General features: G+C 44.2%; 1 protein-coding gene across 3 annotated transcripts; it reads right to left on the reverse strand.

Moving 5' to 3' along the window:
• Nucleotides 1–232: 232 nt before the first annotated feature.
• Nucleotides 233–21464, reverse strand: PLA2G10 (phospholipase A2 group X). 3 transcript variants are annotated; one of them, XM_085238000.1, is made up of 6 exons: nucleotides 21324–21464; nucleotides 16176–20281; nucleotides 8285–12398; nucleotides 4565–4730; nucleotides 2163–2269; nucleotides 233–574 (listed from the first exon to the last, which is right to left on the reverse strand). In XM_085238000.1, exons 3-6 carry the CDS (start codon nucleotides 8337–8339, stop codon nucleotides 429–431), a joined length of 474 nt encoding a protein of 157 aa, XP_085094126.1. In that variant the 5' UTR covers nucleotides 8340–12398; nucleotides 16176–20281; nucleotides 21324–21464; the 3' UTR covers nucleotides 233–428. The 3 variants fall into 3 exon arrangements, 2 of the variants coding, with proteins under 2 accessions (XP_085094126.1, XP_085094127.1); XM_085238001.1 differs by lacking the exon at nucleotides 21324–21464 and having other exon boundaries at nucleotides 19673–21129; XR_014886873.1 differs by lacking the exons at nucleotides 233–574; nucleotides 2163–2269; nucleotides 21324–21464 and having other exon boundaries at nucleotides 4596–4730; nucleotides 4869–12398; nucleotides 16176–21129.
• Between the last annotated feature and the right edge of the window lie 1265 nt (nucleotides 21465–22729).

The raw sequence follows: 22729 nt of genomic DNA on the forward strand, positions 1-22729 counted from the left end.
TTTCTTAAAATGTCTCCCAAAACTATGAAAACAAGCTGAAGCCATTTTTGTGTCCTTCTGAGTTACAAGGTCCTGAACTGTGCAAACTGCTGTTGTGTGAGATCAAACTGATGGGAAAGGTAGCCAACCCAAGCCTTCTAAGATACAAACAAATCACAGTCAATTGCTCCTTAAACTGATAAATACTAAAGAAGAATTTGAGCTTAGTAAAGGAAAGCTTACACCAAATTACTGAACTTGTTTTTTGTCCATGTATTGTAGAAAGCAAATAAGAAGAGAAGTGTTTACTTTGGCCATTCTAATGCAGAGGAGTGGCAGGAGGAAAGGACAAGAAAGAGAAAAATCATTTCCTGTCACTACTGTGACAAAAGCCATCTTTCCAGATTTTAAATAAGTACCGAGTTTTCATAGGGGCTGATGTCGTGTATTTAATATCTACACAAAGGTTGAACCTCACCACACATAATATCTGGCCACAGGAGGTACTTGGTATGGTAGGGAGCTTTAGAAAAACATTTGGCAGCTTCACGATCACATTCACATGCCATTTTTTGACATTTGTCTTCTAGTGATTCTGAAAGAAAACAAAGTAGGTTTGATTCTAGTTTGAAGTAGTAATAATAAAAATACCATATGAAAGTACAATTACTACCTCCCGTTCCACATTCGCCACGTAGTGATCATTATCTTTTGTAGAACCTTGGTAATGTGTCGTTTGGCTGTGGTAGTTGAAATGCAATAGGAACTGCACCAAGCTTTAGTAATGCACTTCTTGCGTGTATTAGGAATTCTTTCATCTTTAGACTGAGCTCCATGCAAGGACAGCTCAGCAATAGAGGATATATAAGCATGGTTTGCTTCAGCAAAAAATCTTTAGTGCCTTTCAAAAGGAACTCTGACAACCAATTCCTCTTTGGAAAGCAGTAAGTAACCCTCCTGCATGTCCTTCTGGGGCAGAAACCAGGGGAAAAAAATTTCCATTTCACACACACTTTGATCTGTTACAGGATGTAGCATTAACAATTATATATGTGAAATAAAGGATGCAAGAATGCTCCATTTTCAGCATAAATCCCACCTCCCCTTGCTTACTGCCACTCCCTCTTTGTTAGGGAATTCAGTAAGAAATTAGTGTGTTTGTGATAAAACTCATCTCTGGCCACATTTGTTTTATAATTGTAGTGTTGCAACTTAGCAGATTTCGTGGTGTGATTAGTTTCTTCTAGCACCAGTGTTTCCTGTTGGCATGAGTAGTTTCTTCTACAGCAGTATGATTCAGTTTTATTCTGCCAACCCTGACACGCAATTTCTTTTTTCTGCAACAGTCTGTAAACTGAAAAATCCTCAGTCGCGTTTTGTCTGAGTGTTTCCCACTTTGAGAGCTTACCTGAATCTGTGCTTGAGATTTGTCTAGGAGCAGAACAAGTGTTCAGTTCTCTGACAAATGAACTCGTTCTGCAAAGCAGAACTGTTTTGAACGCATGCATGCTGATGCTGTAACTAGCTATGGGATGATCTTCTCAAAGCATAAGTAGCATAAATAACAGCATAAATAAAACATGGAGATGAATGAAGAACCTTTTTTGTTGTTATTACTCAAAACTTTGCTTACTTCATTTTACCTTTGTTTCTTGACAACGGTCTTAACATCTTGGCCAGTATTTTAAATGTTATCAGCTTCTGGACTGAAATAGGAGCAGAACCTTCGCAGTCACAGACAGCTTTACTGTAACTTGACTGTTAATCAGATAGGATCGGAGCAGAGGAGGAAACCAGCAAGTAGAGGGTCTGTGTGGTGTAGGGTGTGGTGTAACGTGGGCTCCCTCATACACATCAGCTGTCTTTCAGCTGGAGTGAAAAGGTGGCCAGCATCACTTCTGTGCTGTGCATTTGGTTTGGATTTTTAGTGTGACTGAAAGAGTAATGAAAACTTGTAGATTGGAATTCTGGTTGTGTCTCAGCAGGTGGGAATTTAAAAGAAGAAATTGGATTCAGTTGGAGAGCCGTACTTTCTGGAAACACAGCCTGCTCTGGCAAAGAAGTCAGAAATGGAGGGAAGGCAAAAGAAGGATTTTGTAGTTAGTTAATGAATGTATTTCTGTGAGGTTCCTGAGACAATTGGTACAAGTCAAACTAAACTCACAACCAGAGTGTCCACTCACCACACACAGCAGTGTTGTCCTCGCATTCCCAGTGGTAACTTTCTATCTTGGGGTGACAGCCTGCTTGCTCTGCCTTCCCATAGCAGCAGTCATGGTTAAAGCAGCACCTGGGAATAACAGAAATGGGCTTGCCTTAATGCATGCTGTGGTAATTTACAGCCACATCATCTGGATGGTTTTGAGTGGCACGTTTCTATGGGTTATAGGAATAAAGTAATCCATGCAGACAGTTACCTACTCAGGAATCAAAACAAGGTAACTGTTTAGTAGGCATGATGAGAACACTTCTGCCTGTGTTATGATTGAAGATTAGAAGTGTCCGCTGCACGTTGAACTCGTTGAACTTCCCCTGTGTTTTCATCTATAAGAATCTGAAATGTTTTCAGTTTTCAATAAAGTAACTACTTAAAAGGGTAAGCCCTTTCTCTCGCATCTCTCTAGGTGATGATTAAACACCAGCACAGTTTGCCAGATAATAACTGCCTTATTTTTCTTCCAATTATTGATGTTATTGTAACAGTTGGTAACAGCGGACGAGAAAACCTGTTAGGCCATAGCATATCACCCGAGCTGTCTTACTGCAAACCAGCTGCTCTTTTTGACTCAGTGGAAGAACAGGATGTATCAGTGAGCTCTTTGTGTTCAGTCACTCCATTTCCGCCTAAAAGCACCATATTACTGTAGGCACGTGATGTTTAGGTGGTGTTCATCTTGCCTGAGGAACTTGTCTGCAATAGAGCTCACAGCACTGACTTTTTCCCACTTGCAATTACTGTTTTTTTTTTCCCCATGCTTATTAAATGATTACCAATCTTCATTTAAACATCCTGCAGTGCTGAACAGTTGAGCATCACAATGCCTGTGAAGTAGCTCAGTACATCCATTTTAGGTAGGAATAAGTCTTCCAAAAAAAAAAAAAAAAAAATCTGCACTCGGTGTTGGTAGCAGGACTAACAGAAATGAATCAGCAATAGCTCTGCTTTTGCCACAGCTTTGTGCCAGTCTTCTAGTGGTTACAAAAAATAGTAGTCTGCAAGAATATGGCTTAATTTTTTACAACAACTTTTAAGCCTTTAAATAATAGAATGTATGTTTCTGGATTTTTAGATATTGTCTTATAAAAGCAATAGAGAAAGCAGTTGTCTCCACGTGCAAGTTTGTAAGTGATAGGGATACATTTAAATGGCAGTAACTATTATGTGAATAATTTACCTGTTAGCAGATCTAATTCTGAATGTAAGCAGTCCACAGGATAGCTTATAACTTTAAGAAATACTTGGTGAGAGTGTTTGATGCTACATGTTAATTAGCACTGTTCCTGATCAAATGCAGAAGCAGGGTAAATGCGCTCACTTCTAGCTTGTTCTTAATGTCATGTAGCTTCTAAAACCCAGCGCACAAATAACGAGCCGTGCTCTGGGAAGAGCCTTCTTGGTACCATGGGACTTCTGTAATGTGAAAATCAGACCTACAAGGCAAGACTGGCAAACTGCAGATGCTCCATCCTTATCTTTAGATATGAAAGTGACCAAGAACTATCAACTGACCCTTCTTTTCCTATGTGTTCCCAGCCATTAAAGTAGCAGCCTCAAGAACTGTCTTTAAAATAATAGCATTTATACCCAAAGGCCTGAAATACGTTGGCAAAGACTCTAAAAGTGTAAGGTCTGACCACAAAAGCTTCAGATATTGGCTTTCCGTATGTTCTGCTCTAATGGTAATCATCAGGCGTTTTCCTTTTGATTTACCTGTCTGCTAAGTGGGAACTTAAGTGTAGTGTGTGGTGGGGAGGTGCATCACTGTAATGGGAAACTTGAAAATGTGAACCCTTATGTAACTGTTGTAACCAGGAAATCATCTTCCTGTCAGCTAATGTTCAATTATAAATTAAATTGATGCTAGTCAGTGCAATGAGATCTAGTGCTAAATATGAGGACTGTTTTTCATGCACCTTTTAGTATGAACTTTTTATTGCTTTTACTCAAATGTTAGTTTTACCAGGCTGAATTTTGCACAGTTTTGTGTCTTATTTTGAATACTAATACAGTGGGGTGAGCAGAATTCAAATAAAAAGATTTTTTCAATGACTTTTTTTTTAATAGATTGAATGTTTGAGCTTTTAAAACTTCTCCAGGAAGTCTTTAGTTCTTCATCTCTCAGCCAAGCAGCAACAGCTAGGAACTTTGTTGTTCTGTGAAGCCAGTGTTCACAAGGTAAGAATTTCAGTTGAAGACTCACACAGATCTTCACTAATGCCATTTTAATGCTTTTTAATGCCTGAATTGTGTTTAAACTCGGTTCCCACATTGGTGTTTACTAGGCCTAACTGATAATTCAGACTTCTTGCTTTGGTATCTGCAAGCATTCAGCACTTTGCTACCCAGATAAGAAGTTATGCTTACCAGTCCACTCTGTCCTTGGGCCATCCCCTTCCTCCCAGCCCGCAGTAGCATCCATAACGTAGGTAGGCAAAAGGAGACCGCCCTGTAGTGCATCTGATGGCTCCAGCTAGTTCAAGAATTCCTCTTCGGTTCCTAACATGGGCTTCCCCCAGAGGGCCTCCATAAACTGTGGAAGAAAAACTGTTTACTTTGTATTGGATGAAATACTCAGACACAGCCTTTTTATTTCTTTCTTCTGGCTTTGATAACGAATACCAGGACTTCAGAGACTGTTCTGGAATCTCTGTGGTGCTGTTGTGGATACCTGCTCACGTCTGCTTCCTTTGCAGCTCTGAAGTAACACGTTTCAGCTCTGGGCAGTAGAAGAGTACGTTTGGGGCATAACCAAACTGTTATCTCTACCACAGCCTTGCAAGAGTCACTTTCACACGCAGTGCATTCCCAGCTGAAAAAAAAAAAACTTATGGAGAGGCTGCAGTGCTACAAATGGAGCAGCTTGCACTCCTGAGTGTTTGGGGAAATTTGGCTAGTGTTGTGTGGTGGCCAAAGGAACTGAGACAGCAGATGATGGCAAAGCTGGGTCTGCTTGAGTGATAGTTGTAACTCTGAGGAAACCCCTGAGGAAAGTGAAGAATTGACGGGGTGTACCAGTTCCTGGGCACTGGGGAAAGAAGATGCAGGAGGGATAGAAAACAGGAAGGCAAAGGCAAGACTGTAAATTCTATTCCTGGTTGCATCAGGGAATTGTTTGCCAACTTTGGAGAAATCCCAATCCCTCATTTAAATCCAGGTAAGGTGGAAGCAGTGAACTGTCTTCTCCTTCTCCCTGGGGAGCTCAAGTATAATTCCTTGAAGAGTGCCATGTAAGCTAAAGAAAAGGAAACAAACTTGTTATTCCTGCAGTTTGTTTATATTAGAGCTCCTAGTCATCCAAGTGCAAAGCAAGACTGCACAGTACCAGATGCTGTGAATATGACTGAAGGAAAAGTCTGTTGCAAGAGCGTTGTGACCTGAGTATGACAGAAGCAATGAAGGAGACTCCTGGAACCCACAGAACTACAGAAGCAGCGGGTATCAGCATGGTAAGGGTTGCATGAGTGTATTAACAGCCTGAAAACATTTCCAGAATATTTTATCAGAACTTCCATGGGATAAAACCAAAGAATTGAGAAGTGGAGTGGCATGCTTGTGTATTTCCATATCGTTTATAATTAAGATGTATTCTTAAATTGTTCTGTGACATTTGTTTTTACAGCGGTTGCTCATTTCTTGCCGGGATGGGAATATTCCCGGGGGTTTGACTGTGCATTCCTGAAAAAGCAGTCATACTTTTACTAGGCCATTAGGGGGTAACTCGTGTTTTTAAGCATGGAATGGATCTTTGCTGTCTGTGAGTTTTCTTTTTGTCGTGCAAATCGTGTTTGACAAACTCCGTAGTTGTCTTTGCGATTTTAATAACTAAGTCACAGAGATTAGAAGCTATGGCTTTCTGAAGAGTGAAATTAAGTAAACAGTAAAGACAGCCTGAGAGAAAGTAGCACCAAGTAATCCCGCTATGGTTGTGTTGCGCTTGATTGCAAATCTGTAATTTTGTTGCCCAGATTGGAGTCCTGCCATGCTTGGAGTCTAAACTTCTTCTGGATTGCTGCCTATGCAGGTGCTTGAGAGCTTGGATTGTGCAGTACATTATCATGTCACAATTATCATGTCTTTGCAAGATATTTTCTGCCACACCTTCCTATATAATTTTTCCTGACTTTCTGGCTGCCTACCTTGCAATAATATTTAAAACAAACAAACAACAACAACAAAAAAAAATCCAAACAGCAGTCCCTTAAATTTCCATTTGCATGTAGGGGGGGGAAGTACTTTAGAAATATGAGTTTTTGTGACAGGCTGTATTTCCTATACCATTATTCCCTTGGCAAGGGTCGCAAAGTTTTTCAGATACTATATTTTTATTGAGATGCAGAGCTTTACATAAACTGTGATGCATAGCTGCATTAATCATTGGCATCCTGTATAGTCCACATGGATTTTACAAGAAATTCTAAGCCATCTATCAAAGGCGGAGGCCACAGAAACATTTTTGATGTCAGATATATTTAAGATTACCTATAGTTTTCTTGGTAAGGTCGTAGTGCACCAGTAGTTCGGAGCTTGAAAACTAGGAGTGAGCAGTTTTTCTGATGCATCTCTCAGGTCCTGCCAGGAGCGGATGCCCTCCAACTGTGTGCATTACCACTTTTTTTCTTTTTTCTGGCTTAGATTTGCCCACTGGTTTCATAAGCCCTCAGGAACGGCCTTTCTCTCCTCATCTCATTGCCCAGACTACTGCCATACACTGCAGCTTGTAGAAATAGCAAACTTCTTTGGACAGATACGTTTGCCTGATACTGCGGCACAAGCATTGAGAAAGAGGTAAATTACCTTTCCCTCCCTGCTTCCTGCCTACGGAACGGGTGAGTGAGAAGCCTGACTCAGAGCCATCAGGCTGAAGGCAGGCCCTCTCTGTAATGATCACTCCAGGCTGCCACAAGCAGTGAAACAGTCTTTCATCGCTTCCCTTGATGTTCTCGCTGAGGTTTGGACTGAGCAAGGGATGAAGGCTTGGAGGAGGAACAAAGTGCAGAAGGAATAACAGGGGGACGCTGAGGTCAGGAAGTAGAATTGGGGCAGTGAGTCCAGTGGGACCTTCGGCTGGCCCCATTATGTGAGCGCCTTCCCTTGGTCTTGAATCCTGTGATTGCTCTTCCTTCCTCCCCCCGGCCCCTGCTCAGCCCTGTACAGAGGATCTGCTTCAGGAATGAGTAGGGACGTGTGAAGAAGTGCAGGAAGACAAAAGAGAACCTCTCACTTCAGGCAGCTGAGAGCCCTTCTGAAAAAGTGGCTTTTATCCTAGCGGTGCAGCAGGAGGTTGAGCCGCACGCTCTGCCTGCGCTCCAAGGCTGCGCCCGGTGCTCCCGGGGTGGGGGCCGAGCGGGTCAGCGAGAGCCGCGCCGTGCCGCGCTCTGAGGTGTAGCAGTGATAAATAACGCGGGGTTCTTTCGTGTCTCCGCAGGAACCTAAAATTAGTGGATGCTTTTCTGTGCTCTAACTACTTAGAAAGGAGGGTATAGCTCCACGGGAGCATGGAAGAAATACGTTCAGCCAGGTGCTGCATTGGTGAATGCCTCAGAAAATCTACGAGGAAACGAACTGTAAGCTATTACAATTGCACTCTAATACGGTTGAATAAACAGGACACCTATTTAATAAGCAGGAGCCAAAAAATTAAATATTTGCTAAGTGAGAAGTCTGTGAGGATAAGGCAGGAGGTGGGGGTCCTTCAATTCACTGCGCACGACTCGCTCTGCGGGAGCAGCCGTGCCGCGCTGTGCTGTGCGGGGCTGTGCGGGGCTGTGCTGTGCGGGGCTGCCGCGAGCAATGCCTACGATGTGGCACGGCACGGCACGGCACGGCGCGCCTCGGCTGGCGAGCAGGCGGCTGCCCTACGTGCAGGCTGCAGTCCGGTTGGAGGTCCTGAACTCGAAACGTGAAGTTTAAGAGTAAAGGGAGGACGAGTAAAGGGACTCCAGCGCGGCAGCTCCGTGCCGCCCGGCCGCGGACAGGCGGCTCTGCCGGCCGCTGCTCGGGAAGGAAGGTGCGCCTCGCCGCGTCTCTCCGAGGGCTGCCCGCTCCGCCCAACCCCCGCCTCAGCTCCCGGGAAGCGGCACTCACCGGCGGCCAGCAGCAGCAGCACCAACGGCAGCGGGGCCGGGCGGCGGGGCTCCATGGGCAGCGCGGCGGGCGGGGACGCGGCTCCGGGCAGCGCTGCGGCGCTCTGGGAGCGGCGCGTAGGTTGAGCCGGCTATAAAGGGCTGCTGCCCCTGCCCCGGGTCGGGTCCCCGCAGCCGGGGCCGCGGACCGCGCTCTGTCCGTCCCGCCAGAAGGGAGGGGCTGCGGCTGCGGCTGCGGGTCCGGGGAGCTCCGCCGGGGTAACGCTGCCAATCGCTCCGCTCTGGAGCTGCGGCGCCGGGGCTGCTCGGCGCTGGCGGAGCGGAGCTGCAGGGAGAGGAGCGTGGAGCCATCCCGACCACGTAGCCTTATCCTGGAGAGATGCTCTGCCGAGGAGCGTTTTTGTTGTTTTTTTTTTTTCCCCAGTCCTGTAATTTTTAGGTCTTTTTCCCCTTCAGTTATATTGGAAAAACGCACAGCTGGATGCCACCTTCCTGCCGTTCATTGCCCCCCTCAGTACACCGTGCCACTTCTATACAACTCCTCTTCATTGTTGTGCTGCGGTTTTCTCATCACACCTTTGATAACTGCGTGGAAACTGCTGCGTGCCATGCCGATGCTCCCCGCAGTCCCAGCCCTCTCTATGCTGGGCCTTTGTTTTGGTGTTGGCTTTCTCTCCTGCGGCGTTGGCACCCTTTGGGATAGGAACACCACTGGGGATAAACTTAAAGTTAGAAAGACAGCGGTTTCTTTCTTTCAGTGGGATTAACGAGAACTTGTTCTCAGTCATCCTACAATCGGGAAGCAGCCTGAAGATTGTTTGTTTGTTTGGTTTTGTAGTGAACAGTAGTTTCACCAAAGAAATAGAACATTTTTGCATACGCATACTGAAGAATTATTCTTTTGCCTTAAAATAATCTGATTTCTGTTTTAGATATCATTCCTCTTTCATCAGAAGTAGAAATCATATGTGGTCTGATTCCAGAAGACAGGAAGCATGCACAGACTGATCGGGTTTGGTTTTGTTAGGCTGCCGTCAGTCCACTGGATGTGTTTGTGTTGGCGCAGAGGGGCAGGTGGGGAGGCACCGCGGCTGGGGCGGGATATCGGCGTGCCTTGGTGCAGCTGCACGCAGAATAGCAGCACGTCTGTGGCAGCCCAGGCAAAGCCAAAGCTGTGCGCTGTGCCTGGAGGAGACGCGGTGCGAACCTTGCGGACCAAAGGCCCGGTCCCAGGCTGAGAGCTGTGCCGTACGAAGGGATGGCGGGTGGTGGCTCGGGGTGCTGCGCCGTCGTTTGCTGGCGGCTGGCGGCCGGCGGATGGATGTGACGCGGTGGCCGCGTGCTGCCGTGCGTCCAAACCTGCGGTGCTACCAGCGCCGTGCAGCGCAGCTCCTGCTCTGTTTCCCGGGGAGGTGGGCTCGCGTCAGAGAAGAAACTGCCATCTCTGGCAAACCTCGCTGTTGTCGGTGATCTGGAAAAGGTGTTGCTAATGTCACAACAGAAAATCCTTAAGTTTGGGATAGAATTGATTTATTTTTGAGATTTTGTCGCTACTGCCATCAAATGGGTCAAAGCAATTTCCTCATTACTCATGGAGTCACACCGCTAATTGCCGTTGCACTATTTTTGTATTGTCACTTGTACATTATTTGTTTACTGACTCTTCCGGTCAATAAGTCACACCTATTACAGTGTTTTAATAGCTCTCAACAGCAGTTTAGTGAAACTTCCAGTTGAACAGTGTCCCATCCAGCATACCATCGGATATGACAATGAGAACAGTATCCAAGGGAGCAACGTGGATTGTCTGGTATGTTTGCCCTTCAGGAGACAGGGTGCCATGTGCTGCTGTTGGGTTAGTGCAGCTGACGAGGATTTTTCATCTAAGCTGGCTAATTCTTTTCTAAGTATCACATGTGTGTTACCCAACTGTCATGAAGAGCAAATAAACCAACGAACGATTAACGTTTAAGGGAGGTGGTATGTGCAGGAATTGTACGTGGAGCAGTCAATAAATAAGGTGCTGCTGTAATGCTTTTTAAAGTAACTGCTGAATACCTTCTGTGTAAACAGTTTGAATGGAAACAGAGCTACCCTGTTGGTATTCTGCGGCCCTGGGAAATGTTCTGCTACAACAGGAGAGAGGTCAACAGCGTGCTGTTGGGGACCCTACAGCTTTTCTTTCTGTAGAGACCACAGAAGCTGATTCTGTGCAAAATCTTTGAGGCTGTTGGTGGTGATCGTGTCTGTGAGTGCCTTTTCCACTCCTCTGTCATTATATGTGCTACCCAACATGTCATCTTTGAGTTAGAAAAACATTGTTCTCTGGGGGAAGGGCAGTAATCTTAAAATCACTGCTAAAAATCACGTGAGACTGACATGTTCAGACTGCAGCTGCTGTCAGAAAGCGGACGGAGATGCAGTGTGATGCTATATGAAGAAATGAAGTAAGGGATGCAAGTCAGGAGTTTTGTTTCATGTGAATTGTGATAAAAGTTCAAAGGAGAACATCTAATGAAACTGGGGCAAAAAAATCTCATAAAAGGAAACATTTTAGCTGGGAATTGGGTTGCCAAGTTAATTGCCATGTTGTATAGCTAAGAAAAAACGCTACGAGCACTTGAAGCTTATGTATGAGACTTCACGTTCCCTTTACATTTTTAAATGATATTTAAATACTGCAAATGTTATATCCACATTTTCTGGTGTTCCTTCTTTCTGAAGCACCTGGTGACTGGTGTAAGCTGCATGTCACAGGTGATGCGTACTTTCTTACTCATGAATTCTTACTTTATGTGAACTGGAGCTGTGAGGGTGGGAAAAGCATTTGCTTTTCAAATATCCTTAACCAAGCTTGCGTGTGCTCAGTGGTAGTTCTAATTAAGTTGTTTTGAACTCTGAGGAATAGATGAATGTAATTGAGACTTATCATTGTACCAAGGAACATTCTCAGTGTAAAAATATGGGCAAACTTGTTAAGTTGGCTTAACAAGTTTACTTTTTTTCAGTGTCTGTGATTCAGTTTCTTTACGTGTAGAATGAGAGTATTAGTCTGTACATGCAGCAAGATAACCGAGTAAACTAATCCAAATGTTAAAATGTGGAAGGAAGTGTTAACACAGTCTGGAATAGGGTTAACGTGAGTGCCAGTTATTTGCTTCCAGTGAGCAGGTGAGGGCGGTGATTTTGAGAATGGTGCAGTGGTGTATCTATGCTGACTGAATCGTTGTAGAGGTGTATTTTTCTACCAACAGAATTAGTTCTGTTATCACTTCTTATTTAGTAAAAGCAGTTGTTTTAACTGAGAAATTAAAAAGCACTGACCCTGGTCAAGGTTGGTGCGTATGTACGTGTGTGTCTATAGACATACTCATCGCTTAGCTATGATGACGATCTCTGGTGCTGCTGATGATTGTTGTATCAGGGTGTGTAGGTATAAAAGATAAGTCCTACAAAATCAGGATTCTACTATGTTAAGCATGTCATAATTACTCTGTATGGCATATTTCCTATCCACTGGATTACTGAACTAAGCACACTGAACTAAGAAAGAGCAGTGGAAGAAATTATTTTCCCCACTGTTAGAGATGGAAATGGAAGCAGGACGATTTGCTTATGGTCTTACATGAGAGGTACAGAGCTGGGGAAGCACATTTTGATGTCCAGTACCCCAGGACACCAGCTCCTGGAGGAAATCTGGTAAAGAAAAAATATTCCTCGTTGTGAAGGTATCAGAATAATTGAATCTGAAGAGCTCCTTCCCAGCAGCAAGTCAACGGACTGTGTATGATTGCTGTATGTGGCAAGTGATTCCGAGTTAGGTGTTCTTAAACATTGCATGGGGATGCAGGTTTGGCCTACGCCCATTTCAAGTGTATGTTCCTTCGGATACCCAATGTCCCAGTGGTACACAATCAACCTTTCTACCATCATCTTCACTGAAAGAACAGTCTTACTCCAGAATTTGTTTGGGAATGTTCAGCCTCTGTTCCCACTTCTTAGAAGTTTGTCTGACTTCTCTTTCACCTCCCCCTCCTCTGTTCTTCTTCACAACCAATGCCTCTTGTTTACCAATGTTTTCTTCAGCTCGTGTTGTTGGGATGTTGTTCCATAAACTGTAAGAGTTATAAAGCATAATTTGGAGAGAGAGACTCATGTGAAAGATCAGAAAATGTTCTACTGAACCAGATTGTGATGCTTCTCAGTACTATCTCATAAATCCACTTCTGGCATAGAGAACAAAATCCAGTTTCAATTTACGACTGCACCAGTCTATCCTGCTGTAGTACAACCTGGAGTGTCTTTGGAAGCTTCTGAGTACAAGAGAGAATTTTGGGAACCATGTCTATAGTGCTGTCCTTGACATGCCTTTTGGCAGTGAGTTGTGCCCGTTCCGTAGCAGTGCTGTGCTAGTGCAGAGCTGCACATAACAGCTGTGTGCTAGAAAGGTTGTTATTACATAAATGTTCTTGAAACTGGCTTATAGTGTGTGCAGAGGAGCTAAATGACTCCTACAGCATTCTTTTCTACATCAGGACTTTTCTTTGTTTGTTTGTTTGGTTTGGTTCTGCTCCAGATTCTGCGCTCTCCTCAACTATAATGACTACCAGCACAAAGTCCATCCTGTGCCTTCCATCACCCAGCCAAAGAACAAACTGTAAGTGTGTTCTTGGAGCACCATTCACATATTGATGCAAAACTGGCCTTTTTCTATGATATGGAAATATCATCTGTCTTTAAGCAAAGCCACAAATTAGCAGATTCTGGTGAAGGAATCTATAAATAATTTCTGACTTTCTTAGCTCTTAAGTTTTGACATCCATCTGTCTGTTCCAGAGGATTTACTACATGCTGTAAATCAAGTTCTGTGTTACAGCATTTGCACCCAGAAGAGACCCAGGCCTGCTTTTCGTGGATCCTAGGGATGCTCTTGATTTTTATACCTCAATAGGAAGAGTTAAAGCAATGCAACGCTTCCATTAATTTTTGTAAAACAGAAGCTGAAAGCTCTAGCATGTCATTGGAAGGATGGTTGACTTGCTTTCTTTTATAGAGGTTACATCAGCTTGGGTTCCTGCCTTGGCTGCTGTAATGACCAGGATGATGGGATCAAGTGAACTCTCACCAAGTTTGTGGGCGATAGCAAATTGGGGGGAGTGGCTGATACACTGGAGGGCAGGGCTGTTGTGTAGATGGCCCTGGTCAGACTGGAAAAATGAGCTGTCAGGGACCTCGTGAAGCTCAGACACAGAGCCCTGTACATGGGCTGACACAACCTTATGTGGCAGGACAAGTTGGGAGCTGTCTAGAGAGCAGCTGGTAGATTACCCAGGGATCATAGTGGACGAGTCAACTGTGTTGCCTTGCAAGCAAATGTGTCCAGCTGCATACTGGGCTGAGTATAGCCGGTAGGACTGGAAGAAAATCATTTTTCCCACCTACTTGGCACCCATGAGACTTACATCTGGAATACTGTCCATAGTTTTGGAGACATAGAAGACACATGTTTGTCTACTAAAATGAGACTAGTGAAGGCCACCGGAGGGCTCAGGGAGAGCGAAGTTGATGGAGATGGGTTTGGTTAGCTTTAAAGATGATGACGGCGAGAGGGCTGTAGAGAAGGTGAAGCTTGGAACAATGGGCAAATGGTAATAAGCTGCAACATGGAAAATCTAATAAATAAAACCTATATGTCTATTTATATCTAATAAATATATCTATAGATGTACAGATGTGTACATATCAGCTGGAGACAGCCTGAAGCAACCTGCTCTAATGGGACCTGCCTTGAGCAGAAAGCTGTACTGCAGACATGAGGCAGCTCCTTGCTGCTTACAGACATGTTTCAATGAATTTTCATGATGTGAAACCAGATAGCTTCAAACTAGCAGTTCCACCTTACCACGGAAAGAGACTTTTATACCACTTTTAGATTTGCCAGAAGCTTTTTCATGAAATGATGCCCGGCGAGCAGGAAAGGCAGCGTCTCTGTTCTATTGCAGTAAGAAATGCACTGAAAATTAGTTTTGCATGTATCAAGAACTATGCTATGCAAATACAAAAGGGGCAATAGTACGTTATTTATTACATTATTATATATTATATTTATTAGATCATATACTATCAGTTATTTATACTGATTTCAAAGAGACCGGGCACTCTCTTTGCCTGCTTTTATTGTTTGCATTGCTTTACCATCAACAGAAGCAGTGTCCTCTTCATAAAAACTGGTTTTCTACCTTTACAGTTCACTGTTCTGAAATTCAATTCCTGTGCATTTGTCCTTGTTGCCCTTATTCAAATATTCTTCCAGTTCTGTTGTATTCTTACTGAGATGGGGGAAAGCTGCAGAACTGTACACAGTAAAGATGAAGGTAGCCTTTAGACTAAAAGAGACTGTGTGGAGTTTATTCCATTGGGAGGGACGAGATACAAACGCACCTATTATCACTTCGTGCAGCCCTCAAAAGAAAGGTAAGCACAAAGAAGCCCTTGTTTGTTCCAGCCTATAGAATCATAAGCTCCTCCTTAGTTGTAGGAAAGAAGTGTTCTTAAACCTTCTAATTTTCTACTTCTGTTTGGAACTCTTTAATGCTATATGAATGTTTTCATGCTGCACTAGTTATTTCCTCTCTCAGAAAGAAGAGCTAAGCCTTTATTAGTTTATGGTCTATGTGCTCCATAGGAAGGATTTGTGAGGAACAGATAATCATTGCTTGTTTCCAAGTCTTATTCAGAAGGGAGGATCAAGGGGAGACATGCACAAAATATAATTATGTGGCAATTCTAATTCATACTTATTCTGTGCAATATCATACTGAGCTGGTTTTCTTTTTTTTTTTGGTTTGGATTTTCTCTTTCTGATAGCCACCAAGGAAAATAACTGTATTAAGCAGACTTAAAATGCAAAGCAAAGTTGTTAGTTATCTGTAATGATTTCATCTCTGATCCTGAGGAAAGGAGTGCACCTTTCTCTGACCAGAAATAGTATAAGCATTAAATGACCACTTTTGTTCGTATAAAGAAAAAAATATTTTTAATCATAGCACATATATTACAGTTTTCTGTCATTGGCCTAATGAGCTGATTACCCCACAACTGGGAGAACTGGAATGAGGTGGGTGCCTTTATGATCAACCTTTCTGCAGGCTGAAGGAAGAGGAGGAGCCGCAGGAGCCCTAATTTTGTGTCAAACACTGGATGTAGGGGGTGATGTGAGAACACCAAGAAGCATGATCCCTTAGGAAAGGGCCACCATCAGAAAGGTGTACAGGTTTAAAAACAAGCAGTTCAAATATTGAGACACAGGGCAATTGAAGCTCCATACAAGATTGCAGGCAAGTTGGAGAGAACAAACGTCCACTGCCACACTTACAGTGCATTAAAGTGGGTGAGGGCAGCTTATTCTACTGATATTTATAATGCTGCATTGTAAGAGACTTTAACAAAGCTGACATGTCTGAAGTATATACATATAGAGCAATCTCAGATGGCAGATGTTTCCTTTTAAAATAGCTTCTAACAACGATTTAGCATAATTATACGTGCTCTGCACTGAGGTTTGGAAGAATGTTAACTCTCCTGTCAATTTAAAACCTCCTTTTGTGTGCAGTCGGTGGGTGGGGTGCCACATTTTAGAGTACCGTTTTCCAGTTTAAAATAAAACCAACAAAACTAAATAACAAACCACCACAAACGTGACGAAGAAAAACCAGCCACCTAAGGCTTGTTTTGTTTGGGTCTTGGGGGCGTGCAGCTTAACACTCAAATTTTGTGGAATTATGAGCGGTTAGAAACAAAAAAGAGGCTTTATAACACACAGGAAAAGAACACAAAATTAATGCAAACATGGTTAACACAAAGGTATGAGAGACAAGGGAATGGCAACATACCTAAGAGCACTGCTCCCAGACTTCAGGTTTGCTGCATCTCCTTGCTGAGCGTTCGCTGCCTGCAGGCACTGCTGCTGTTGGGAAAGATTCTGCTCCGCCAGCAGGGCCATTATTTGTAACTGTTAATGTGGATTCTCTTCCATACCACAAAATGAGAACTTTGTGAAATTAAATAGATTGTGCTAGGTAATTTTATGGGGCTCTTAGCACTTCTGAAGCTGCATACACTTAGGAGTAATTTGTGTATACCTACGTGCTTATGGTATGGCTTGCAGCAGAAGCTATTAAGTTGAGCAGTGCTAGCACCATAACTTACGCCTGCTTCCCAAAAATCTTGAGCTATGGACCCTTTCAGATGAGGGAAAAAATGAGGCAACGCTATTTTCCCAGATAGGAATGAAGGGCGAATGCTACAAGTACATTTTATCTGGAAAGTGTGTGTGAATATGTTTGGGGAAGGCAGGGAGACTTACTGCCCTGCTCTCTGAGAAAGCTGTGTTATGAACCCTTTATTTCAATAACGATGTTGAGGAAAAAGGAGAAACATACCATCGCTTTGATGCCTAGCAATATGAGAACAGAAACAAGCCCAAACAAGCTAGGCCAAATGCACCAGCAAAGCACATCCTCTTTTGTCATTTCCTGTCCAAAAGTACTTTCTCTGAAAGAATCCAGTCCAGTCTGACCACTCCTAATTTAAAGTTTTATTTCAATTCAGTTGTTCAGAGTATGACCGTTATTTGCCAAAGCAGCCTTCGCTTCGCTGTGTTTTAGGTAACAGATGAGTAAAACAATTTTGCTCGTCATTATGTTCTCTAACATGAAGTGGAGTGAAATAAATGAAAAAGTAAATGCTATTTTTCAGGACTTGGAATGTGTCACTGATGAATCTGAGGTCCTTATACATATTTTTATACTCAGCTTGAAAACACTTTGCCATTTGTACTAGTGCAAACCTGAGTCTTGGATGACTTCTTTAATTTTTTGGAATAATCATGACTGCTAAGATCAGCTGATGAATAACTGCTTATACTGTTTGCAGGAACTGAGATACTAGTCTTCAGCTGGGCGTTACGATGGCTGCATCTGTATGTGAAGGGCCTGAGTTCCTTTGCAGCATAAGAGAAAAGTCAGAGATAAATAAGACCCAAAGTAATGACTGAGGACTAGCTGCGATCAAGTAAGGCAATGCAGTGTAGCACTTAGCCATTTAGACCTAAGCCTGTCAAGAAGCAGACTGTTCCAATGTGTTAATAGCTTTCAGGATATGAGAGAGACAATTTAGAGTATTTGAAGATACTTAACCTACTTAGCTCACCTAGGAAAGGATAATCTCATTGCCAGCCTTAAAGAGGTTTTACCCAACTGTTGCTTCTGCTCTCTGTGTTGAAAATGGGCAAAGAATTAGACTCCCTTTTTTAGTAACAGAAATGTAGCCTGCAAGAGTCTAGCTTGTGACTGGGAGCTTTTACCTCCCCCATCTTCTTTATGGGGAAATGGAAACTGCAGATACAAGCTGTGATAGAAAAGAGATCAATCAATCTTATCAGTTACATTGTCGATCTCTAGTATTAAGCATCTGTTGTTGTCCATCCCTAAGAATAAAGCCAAGGAAACAGACAGGACGATACAGACAGTGAATGGACCAAAAGCATCTAGCCTCAACTGCACCTAGAGCATGGGTTACCCCTTCAGCGAGGCCCTTCTGGAGAGCTGCACGGATGTTCTGTGAGTGCTGAAGGAAGCAACCTGACATCGTTCAATTAATCAGCACAGCAAAAAAGAAAATGATAAAATTCAGACCTGACGTAAACAGCTGAAGCTGTGATAATGGGTTTGCTCCTTACGTCAGTGATGTAAACGTCGGATTAGCAAGCAGGTCAGAAAATGGGTGTAATTCTCCTCAGCTTAGTCTCCAGTGTGCCTTTGTAATGTACCAACGAGTAAGGCAATGTTAAGAGAAAGCAACAAAATAACCAACTAAATTAAGTGGGCCGAGATTGGCACGTTTAAGCTTTCTTAGCCACAATAAATAATAAGAAAATAGTAGGAAGCGTTCAGATGTTTTTTCTTTTAGGAAAATTGCAACAAATAATTATAATAATGTTAACAAGGAAAATTTAAAGCTGCTCAGAAATAAAAGATTAACAAATTAATACCTTCAGGATGTGCTTTCCACGTACCCCTGAAGTATCTTGATCTGTATATAAATCTATCTCATTTTTCAACTGGTGAATATTTCCTTGAGCAGTTAAAACATATATTCATGTCTGACCTAAACTGACTGTTTTTACAGATGTTTAAACAAATCTTCTTTGAAATTTCCTCTCTTATTATCAAGGAAGAGAGATTGCTTCCCAAAATACACATGGGGCTGGAATAACCCTATATTTGCAAATGACTGCTTATGGAAAGAGACAATGTCATTATACCTAAATATGACAGTATTCTGGGTCTGGGAAAGAAGCAAGGACTATTTGCAAAACAGCAAAGCCAAAACATCTGTCGGGAATGCGTTCCGGGAGTTATCTTCATGCATCAGTAATTTGTTTAGGTCAGAAGTTCCTGGGAGCTGTAAGCCCAACGTCAAAAGGTGTTTGATAAGGACTTTGGATGCTGCAGATAAAGCAATGCTCTGAAACAAACATACTCCCACCTACCCAACACTACCGTTGGCAGCGACGTAACTCTCCTGCTCAGGGGGTTCTGAACTGATTTACTTTTCAACATTTGAATTATAAAAATGAGTCTGCTATTGCTTTGTTTCCTCTTCTAAACCATTCCATGGAATTTAAGATAAGTCCCTTTGCCTGTTTTATCAGCTTAGCAGGAAAAAAAAAAGAAGTCTGACCCTACTTTTGAAAGCGAGCTGCACCAATGCCTTCATTCCTATTTGCTGTAAGTCCCAATTCTTTATTAGTTCATGACTTTATTTAATCTAAAAAAGGAACTCTGTGATTATTTTGTTAATTAAGCACTCAGTCACAAATCGTAGGTTATTATATTATTTACATAGCTTACATTAACAGCAAGGAATGCAGCTACTTGTAAGTAAAGCAGCGAAGGGGAGAGTCTTCCGCTTTTGTAACTACTGCTCAAAAATCTGCAGTGTTGTCAGGCTGCAGCCCCAGTCTTTTGTCTGAAAAGAGACACAAAGGCTTGGAGGACACTGCCAGCCACTGCCACAGCAGTAAGGGTACATTTCACCAACTGCATCTCAGAGCGCAGTCAGGGTGTTTTTGGAGTGCAGGATTCAGCTCTATGGCTTACAGACTTCATGGAATACCTAAGTAATGGGTTAGCAACTCCAGTACCCACAGAAATTTCAACCAGGAAAAAGAAAAATAAATAAAAATCACAATTAGTCAGATTCACCTGAAGCTAATTACATAGACATGATAGAATTGCAAAAAGCAACAGGCTGGAAAACATTACTTAATAACAGTGACAATCGTACAGGGTTTTGATCTTGCTTACAGAGAATGATTCAAGATTACCTGGTTAGTAGGGGAAGAATGCCCATGCTGACCTTTTGTTCTCAGATTAGCTTCAGTCAACAAACCTATTGCTCTAACTGCTGCACAGGAACAGCAGCCACTGAGCTTCTTCAGCAGATCTTTCTCCCGTTCCACACGTGTTCTGACAAGTTCAGTGCCATCTCAGGCTAACACAAGTAAAACAACCTTTAGATTGATCTTTAGAATGTGCCTAGTAAAGTGTTACGTGTTTCTGTTGTTTCCATCACAGTCCGGGATACTGCCATTTGTGCAGCACAAGCTGCTACTCTCTTTTTCTCTTCACATTCTTTTTGGATGTCTGATCCAGTGGAGTGGTGACAATTTCAGGACACTGTTCCAAGTGCATTTCTTTCTGTTGTCAGCTGTTTGCATGACTGTGAAGTGAACCAGATCAGGGAGTTCTTCTGTTGAAACACATCCACTGTTTTGCCCGTGTGTCAAATTTGTTTCACCAAACACGCAGAGAATTCGTGCACCCACAAGAAAGGGGCAACAGAAGTGTAGGAACATGAGAAGTGCTTATGATGGAGAAGCTGCACCACCACTTCTATTGCTAAATTCCAACCATGGCCTAAAAAAATCCCATTTCTGAAACAAAAAAAAAGAGATGGTTTTGCTGTTGCCAAAGTTAGTTTGAATTTAACATAAAAATAACAAAAAGGAATGGCTCCTGTTTTCAAGGCACCCTACAAATAGTGGGATGTGGATAACAACAACCTGTTCAAGTTCTATCTTTCAAGACTTTACAGGAACTTTTATCAGAGAAAATTCTCCTAACTAAATGGCACCTGCACTTAAAATGTAGAATGTATGACAACAGAGACACAAACTAAAGATGACAACATTTCCCTGGGATTTTAAAATAAACACTTCAGAAACAGCAGCGGAAAAAAAAAAAAAAAAAAAGTAATGATTTATATTACGATTTCCCCACAGCCCACCCCATAATCCCTTACTTGGTCTGTTTTTCAGCTCCAAGGACAATCCTGTTTATTTTTAGCTAGGAAGCTTTGTGAAAGCAACCAAAATACACGTTTCTGACTCACAATTCTACTGCAGTGCTTAAGCTGATCAAAGAACACTGAGTTGCTCCAAAGCACAGAAAAGCTCTGTAGCTTCTCGTTACAGCTTGTATGTGAAACTTCTCTGTTTCCGTCAAATATTATTTTCCTACATTGTTTGTCCAAAATCATCAGTACAAATAGTGATGAAATCTCTTAAACCAGGCTTGGAGAAGACAGAATTTTAACTCTCCAAGGCAGCAACAACAAGATGTTCTAGCTGCCTGTACCGATGTTCTAGCCAGGCACTGGCGGCTCTTCCTATTGATACCAAAATGCTTTGCTTCCAAGTTCCTGAAAGGGGCATTTTAATCTCTCTCACAAGCCACAGTAATCAAGTTCTGTTTCTCATCTCAGTATAATTCCACAGCAATTGAATCTGTCAGAAATAATCAGCTTATGTAGGCTGCCATAAATGTTACAAATGAAACGCGATCAGTTTCTGTAACAGAAGCAGTGATCGCCTGTGGCTCGTGACAGTAGTTGAGGTGTGACTACTAGTCTGCTCCTCAGAGCAGTTAGCCACTGACTCACGTAAATAATTCAAGCAAACGAAGGAAGATAATTACATGTATTATTTCCACAAAGAACGTGTTTTTGTTAGACATTTACAGTACGTTGCTACGTTCCCAAGCACGCTGGCAGCAGCACTCGCAGGTCGGCTGCTTTACGGGACGGCCCGTGAACAAATCCAATGGTTCGTTCGGCAATCTCTTCTAGCACACCGGCTTCGTTTCCTGCGGCTCCGGCAGCCCGGCTATTCTCACGCTCTTCTGGCTTTAACTTCACCCCGCGCCATTCCGGAGCGCCCGACGCTGCGGCTCGCCAGCGATAGCGGTGAGCGCCGGAATCCGGACAACGCAAGCAGCGCCGGGCTGAGAGCCAGGAAACGCCGAGCGCGGCCGTGCCGCTCGGGACGAGACGCCGCAGCGCCCGCTCCGCACAGCGCTCAGCGCGCCAACAGCGCGGCGCGGGACGGGCGGACCTCACCGCGCAGCGCCGCAGACGCTCTGCCCGTTTGCCCCGCCAGCCTTCCTGCGGTCTCGGCGGTAAAACCACCGCCGCGGCTTCGCGTCTGCGCTCACGGGCCTCTCCAGAGGCTTCCCCCCACAGACGCGTACCGAACCCACGGCTCGCCGTCCTGCCGCCGCCTCTCCCGCCCGGCAGAGGCACCGCTCCGCCCGCGGATGCCGGCAGCGCCGATGCCCGGCAGCGCAGCACAGCGCAGCGCACCGCGGGACGCGGCCTTTCACGGCCGACCGGCAGCGCAGCGGGGGCTCCCGCCCGCTCATGTTATGCAGAAAGGTTTCGTAAGAACGTTCTGTCGGGCTCCGGCACGAACGGGTAGAACATACAACGAGTCCTGGACTTCGTGCCCATCCCGGACGAGCAACGCAGACGCCGCCGGGCCACCCGGTGCCCGCGAAGGGAGAGAGCCGATGAGCGGGCAGGCGGCCTCTCCGGGCGGCTGCACAACTCGCACCCCGCAACGCGGGGCCGCCCGTCGCCCGCCCAAGTCACGGCGCATGCGCGGTAGCTGCACGCGGCGATGAGCACGCGCAGAACAGACCGTCGTTCGCGGTCCCTCACTCTGTGACGTTTTCGTCGCGCCGCAGCGGAAGGATGACGTCACCTGGCGCGAGGGCTGCCGCGGGGCGCCTTCTTACGTCAGGCTACTTCCGGGAGAACTGAGGGGAGGCTTAAAAACCCCTGCGTTGCCCCCCCCAGAGCTCCCATTGCGGGCAGCGGCAGCTGTCACGTCCCGCCCGCGGTGCGGGAGTGTCCGCGTAGCCCGGGACACGCAGAGGCTCGGGCGCCGCGCCGACAGCAGAAGGCGGCGGGAGGCCGCAAAGTGTTCAGCCAATCACTAGCAAAAGCTTTCCCCACTGCTACCAATCAGAAGTGCAGGTTTCCAAAACAAGAGTGCTGAGCCAATGAAAAAGCCCGCGGTGCCGGCGCTCCGGCCAATCGTATC

The sequence above is a fragment of the Meleagris gallopavo genome, chromosome 16 (genome assembly GCF_905368555.1).
Source record: "Meleagris gallopavo chromosome 16, MGAL_WU_HG_1.1, whole genome shotgun sequence".
Taxonomy (NCBI): domain Eukaryota; kingdom Metazoa; phylum Chordata; class Aves; order Galliformes; family Phasianidae; genus Meleagris; species Meleagris gallopavo.